The sequence below is a fragment of the Cebus imitator genome, unplaced genomic scaffold (genome assembly GCF_001604975.1).
Source record: "Cebus imitator isolate Cc_AM_T3 unplaced genomic scaffold, Cebus_imitator-1.0 Scaffold306, whole genome shotgun sequence".
Classification (NCBI taxonomy): domain Eukaryota; kingdom Metazoa; phylum Chordata; class Mammalia; order Primates; family Cebidae; genus Cebus; species Cebus imitator.
Window position 1 is genome coordinate 1,095,329 of NW_016107621.1, and position 5,789 is coordinate 1,101,117.

The 5,789-nt window shown below is 49.2% G+C and overlaps 1 protein-coding gene across 4 annotated transcripts in view; it reads right to left on the minus strand.

Annotated features, from left to right (window-relative positions):
• Nucleotides 1-83: 83 nt before the first annotated feature.
• Nucleotides 84-5,789, minus strand: part of AXL (AXL receptor tyrosine kinase) — a 36,866-nt gene continuing 31,160 nt past the window's right edge. For 3 of the 4 annotated variants that reach the window (XM_037729443.1, XM_017502960.1, XM_017502959.1), the window contains 3 exons: nt 5,556-5,715; nt 4,535-4,671; nt 84-2,248 (listed from right to left, as the gene is read on the minus strand). In XM_037729443.1, the coding sequence (XP_037585371.1) occupies nt 1,897-2,248; nt 4,535-4,671; nt 5,556-5,715 (649 nt within the window). In that variant the 3' untranslated portion in view covers nt 84-1,896. Of the gene's footprint in view, nt 2,249-2,422; nt 2,618-4,534; nt 4,672-5,555; nt 5,716-5,789 lie in introns of those variants that run through there. The other variant, XM_037729442.1, reaches the window with a different exon arrangement.

Sequence of the window (5,789 nt, forward strand, 5' to 3'; positions counted from 1 at the left end):
TTTTTTTTTTTTTTTGATGAAGGAACTGAATTGCCATGGAATAGGGCCACGTTACAGCTAAAAGGAGATGAGGAGACAAAAGCTCATTGATATACAAAGTTTTATGTGACCTGAGCCCCTCTGGAGGCACCAGAGTCCACGGCCCTGTACTCAGAGGGTGAGGGATTGGCTCAGGGGGGCACTGTGGCCCGAAAGGTGGGAGATCCCCCATCCCCTGTGGGAAAGGAGGCATCCCTAACGCATTGCACAGGCTTGAAGGGGGCACACCCCCACAGGAGGTGAAGAGGAAGCAATGGTGGCTAAGAAGGGGAGGGGCACCCGGAAGACTGCTACAGTGTAGGGTTAGAACCTTGGAATTGCTCCTAATAGTCTAGACCTGTGGATCTTTAGAATCTTAGAAACTTAGAACATTTGAGTCTTAGAACTACAGTGCCTGGAACTATAAGATTTTAGAAATGTGGATTCTTGGACTCTTGACCATGGTCCTAGAGAGGTGGAATGCAGCATAGAACGTCCAGCATTAGAAATGATTAAAACTTTGGTGTCTCATTAGTCAAAGCAGGGTGTGAGAGTCTTAGAACTTAGATGCTTGGGATCCAGAATCTTGGACCAATGGAATCTAGAGTGCCTTGAAACAGAACAGACCATTAGAATCTTAAGAGTTTAATCGTCCAGAATCTTAGACACAGAGAATCTAAGATCTCAGAGTAAGTCTTAGAATCTATCACATCTTAGAACATTAGACCTTGGAACTTTTAGACTCTTGGAACTTTTGAATTGCAGATTCTAGAGCCTTAGACCCTTAGGATCTAGGATCTTATACAAGAGAATCTATTATCATAAAGCCTCAGAAACTATAATTGATCATCATTAGAATCTTAGAACTTGAGAAGATAAAATTTGGAAGGCTTATGATCTAGTCTTCTAGCCAGAGGTTCTAGATTTAGAGCCTTAGAACATCAAATTTTAGAATCGTTGGCCTTCGAACCTCCGTGTCTAGAATTTTAGAATCTAGAATCTTACACTATAAGGACTCTGAACCCTAGAAAAATAAAAATCTAGAATCATAGAGCCTTAGATCCTAAAATCAGAATCTTAGAGCTTTAGAACCTAAAATCTTGGAGCCTTATCAAAAATGTTAGAACCAGGAAATGTAAAACCACAGAATCGCAGAGCCTTAGAATAGTGGGTCTTAAGGTTGAGTGCGGTGGCTCATGCCTGTAATCTCAGCACTTTGGGAGGCCGAGGTGGGTGGATCACTTGAGGTTGGGAGTTTTAGGTCAGCCTGGCCAACATGGTAAAACCCTGTCTCTACTAAGAATACAAAAATTAGCCGGGTGTGGTGGAGCACACCTGTAATCCCAGCCACTTGGGAGGCTGAAGCAGGAGAAATCACTTGAGCCTGGTAGGTGGAGGCTGCAGTGAGGCGAAATTGCACCACTGCACTCCAGCCTGGGCAAAAAACCGAGACTCCATCTCAAAAAGAAAAAAAAAAGAATAGTAGGCCTTATAACCTTAGCACTTTAATGAATTAGAGACTTTGGAATTTCAGGTCCTTAGAACCAAAGACTCATAGGATCTTTGAAACATAGAATCTTTGAATCTAGACTCTTTAAACCTTAGAATCTAGAGTCTTGGAATGTTTACACCTGGGAGGGTCTCAGATATTGCAATCCAACCCCTTTCTTTTACAAATGGTGATGCTATGGCTTTTAAGGTGATGCCACTGCACAGAGAAGGGGAAGGACCTGTCTGGGATAGAGGTGGGATAGGTAGGAAGATAGGGTTGCAGGTGGGAATAAGGCCTGGGGTGGGAAAGTCGGGGGGGAGTGGAGTTTCCCCCAGTGGCAGTGCCTAGCTTGGATCCTGAGAGGGAGTCCCAGGTGGAGGGTTGCCTCAGGCGCCATCCTCCTGCCCTGGGGCTGCTGGGGAGCCCCTATCAGCAGGCTGAGGGGGGCTAGGGGCTGTGGAAGGGCAGAGGACATAGCGTCCAGCAGGATGGACCTCAGCTGCAGTGAGGCAGCTACAGGAATCCTTAGGGTCTGGCTGGGCTGAGGGGTCAGGTCCTCCAGCAGCTCCAGGGGGTTCAGGATAACCTCCACCCTCATCCATGTTGACATAGAGGATTTCATCAGGCTCCTGGGCAGGTGGCAAGGCCTTCAGTGTGTTCTCCAGATCTTCCCGCAGCTCTGTAAAACTTGGCCGGTCCTGCGGATTCAGCTCCCAGCACCGCGACATTAGGGCATACCTAGGGCAGCAAAATGAGGAGGGGGAGATTGAGCAGGGCTCAGAAGGGGAGCACTCTGGGAGCCTGGGGACATGTTAGGACACTCAGGGGACTGGGGGCGGGCATTTTAGAGGGCTGGAGGGAGCCTCAGCAGTTTGAGGCCATCTATGGGGATTTGGAAATTCCCGAGTTTCTGAGTTGGGTCCTGGTAGACTCAGGAGCTGGGAAGGGTCTTGGGCAACCTGTCTGGGTATAGAGTAGTATTCTGATGAGGGTTTGGTAGAACAGACCTTTCCAGCTCCCCAGAACAGACTCGCATCAAAGCCTGGCTATGCCACTTACAAGCTGTGCTGGTTTAAAATAGGTCCATACATTCTTTGACCCTCCTCCCTGCAAAAGACAGAGAATAAATCCCCGCCTTTTGAGCAAGGGCAGAACCTAGTGACTTGCTTCTGATTTGGCAGAAGTGATGGCATGTGTGACTTCTGAGACTAGGTCATAAAAGGCATTGCAGCTTCCTCGCACTTTCTTATGGGCTGCCACGTTGTAAGTAAGCTCAAACAGCACCACAAAGGGGTCCACATGGTAATGAACTGAAGCCTCCTGCTGCAGCCATGTGAGTAAGCCACCTTGAAAGCAATCCTCTGGGCCGGGCACGATGGTCATGCCTGTAATCTCAACACTTTGCGAGGCTGAGATGGGTGGATCACAAGGTCAAGAGTTCAAGACCCGCCTGACCAATATGGCGAAACCCCATCTCTACTAAAAATACAAAAAATTAGCTGGGCATAGTGGCAGGCCCCTGTAATCCCAGCTGCTCGGGAGGCTGAGGTAGGAGAATTGCTTCAACCCGGGAGGCAGAGGTTGCAGTGAGCCGAGATCGTGCCACTGCATTCCAGCCCGGGCAACAGATTGAAAATCCATCTCAAAAAAAAAAAAAAAAAAGACAGCAATTTTCTGGTCCCAACCTTCGGATGACTACAGCCCCGATGACATCTTTGTAACTTCATTAGAGATCCTGAACCAAAATCACCCTATTAAGCTGTTCCCAGTTTCCAACCTTCAGAAACTGTGTGAGATAATGTTTGTTTTTTAAACTACTCGATTTGGGGATATAGATAACATACACATCAGCTGTGCAAACTTTGACAAATAAATCACCTTCCCTGTAGGACTCAGTTTTCTCATCTGCAAAATGGGAATGATAATGATATCTATCTACATCATACGGCTGCGGTAAAGACCAAAGGATTTAATGCATGCCAGGTACCTAAAACAGTGCCTTCTGGTCAGTTCTATAAAAATGTTAGCTGTTCTACAGGAATTGGGTATGAAGAAAAAATGTTAGCTGTTCAGCCCGGGCGCGGTGGCTCATGCCTGTAATCCCAGCACTTTGCGAGGCGGAGACAGGTGGATCATCAGGTCAGGAGGTCAAAACCAGCCTGACCAACATGGCAAAACCCCATCTCTACTAAAACTGCAAAAAAATTAGCCAGGCATAGTGGTGTGCCCCTGTAATCCCAGCTACTTGGGAGGCTGAAGCAGGGAAATTGCTTGAACCAGGGAGGTGGAGGTTGCAGTGAGCTGAGATCACGTCACTGTACTCTAGCCTGGGTGACAGAGCGAGACTATACCTCAAAAAAAAAAAAAAAGAAGCTGTTATTTTTACTCCTCTCAGCTCTTGCAGTACCCAAGGTGGACTGAGGAGTCCTAGGCCCCGGGCTGTCTCCTCCTGACCCAACCAGCATCCTCTCTTTACCCTCAAAGTGCTGGCTAAATATCATGGCCTTCTCCGCGCGCTCCAATATTGCAAAGTTTGATAAGCACACCCTAAAGGATCCTGCGAACATCTCAGAGGAGACCTGAGTCTACAGAAGGTCAATAAAACAAACGAGGGTTTTGCAGAGAGTCCCGGGTGTTGAGGAGCATGTGGGGGAATCATGGTGTGCTCAGGAGTCTAGGATGAATTAGAAGTCTCTGGGAGGCAGGTCCCAAAGGCAGGGCCACCAGGTAAGACTGTGCTGTTATTCACTGCCCAGGGGTACCTGACTTGGGGATGGGGAGGCAGGGGGCTGATTCAACCTGCATTCCAGACACAGCCAAAGGAGGGAAAGGTGCCTTTAGCCGATTTGCACCCCACTGGCTAGTGGTGGCCCTACTCAGAGCATTGGTGAGGGGCAATGGGTCGCTCAGCATTCTCAGGGATTCTGTCCTGGTTACAGAGAGTCCTGGACCTGTGAGGGCCATGTGGGGGTAATCAGGGATTTGGAGTGAATTCTTGATTGGGGGGAACCTAAGGGTCCTCACAGTCCATCCAGACAGTCCGCAGGCTGCTTCAGGCGATTTCCCTGGCGCAGGTAGTCATAAATCTCGCTGTTCTCCACTCCCGGATATGGGGTTTGGCCTCTCGTGGCAATCTCCCACATCGTCACCCCGAAGGACCACTGTGAGGGGCAGAGGGGAGGGAATTAGATGGTCTCCCCTGTACAATCACCTCCCTCCCATACACAGGTTCAATGGGTACACCCACACTTATGTACACATGTTCACAACCTTCCTCTGGGAGCGTCACAAGTATTCAGAGAAACATACTTTGGCCGGGTGCAGTGGCTCACGCCTGTAATCCCAGCACTTTGGGAGGCCGAGGCAGGCAGATCGCCTGAGGTCAGGAGTTGGAGATCAGCCTGACCAACATGGTGAAATCCCATCTGTACTAAACCAACAAAAATTAGCTGGGCATGGTGGTAGGCACTTGTAATCCCAGCTACTCGGGAGGCTGTGGCAGGAGAATCACTTGACCTGGGAGGCGGAGGTTGCAGTGAGCTGAGATGGCACAACTGCACACCAGCCTGGGCAACAGAGCAAGACTCTGTCTAAAAGTAAGCATATGCACACACATATATATATAATACTTTGACACAGGTATACACATGAATAAGTAACTTTCGTGGATACATATACATGCTCACCCTCACATGCATTTACACACTTCATGAACACATGAGCTCATGTGTCGCTCTGCACACCCTGGCTGTCGACATTCTATGAATGTGCACATGTACACACAATTACTGCAGCTTCTCCTAACCCAAACTGTCTACATTGCCACCATGCACACATGGGTCTGTATCTATCCTGGGCATGCACACACCACTGCTCAGAGATACCCACCATACCCCAAGACATGCCCAGCCCACGTGGACAACCCTTTGCAAAGGGAAGCCCACATGTCCCTGGGACCCCTGCATCCACAGCTGCTCGGGCATGGTGTGTGGTGGTCAGGCCATGCCCTCCCATGGTTCCCCAATCTTGGCAGGGATGCATGTACCACATCGCTCTTGCTGGTGTAGACACGGTCAGCTAGACTCTCAATGGCAATCCACTTGACTGGCATCTTGGCGATACGTCCCTGGCGGTAGTAGTCCCCATTGTAGATCTTCTTGGAGAGCCCGAAGTCCGCCACACACACAGACATGTTCTCGTTCAGCCTGTTCGGATTAGGGAGAGGAATAGGGTCAGGGTTTCAGCCACCTCCACCAGGAAGCCTGCCCTGGCTCTCAGA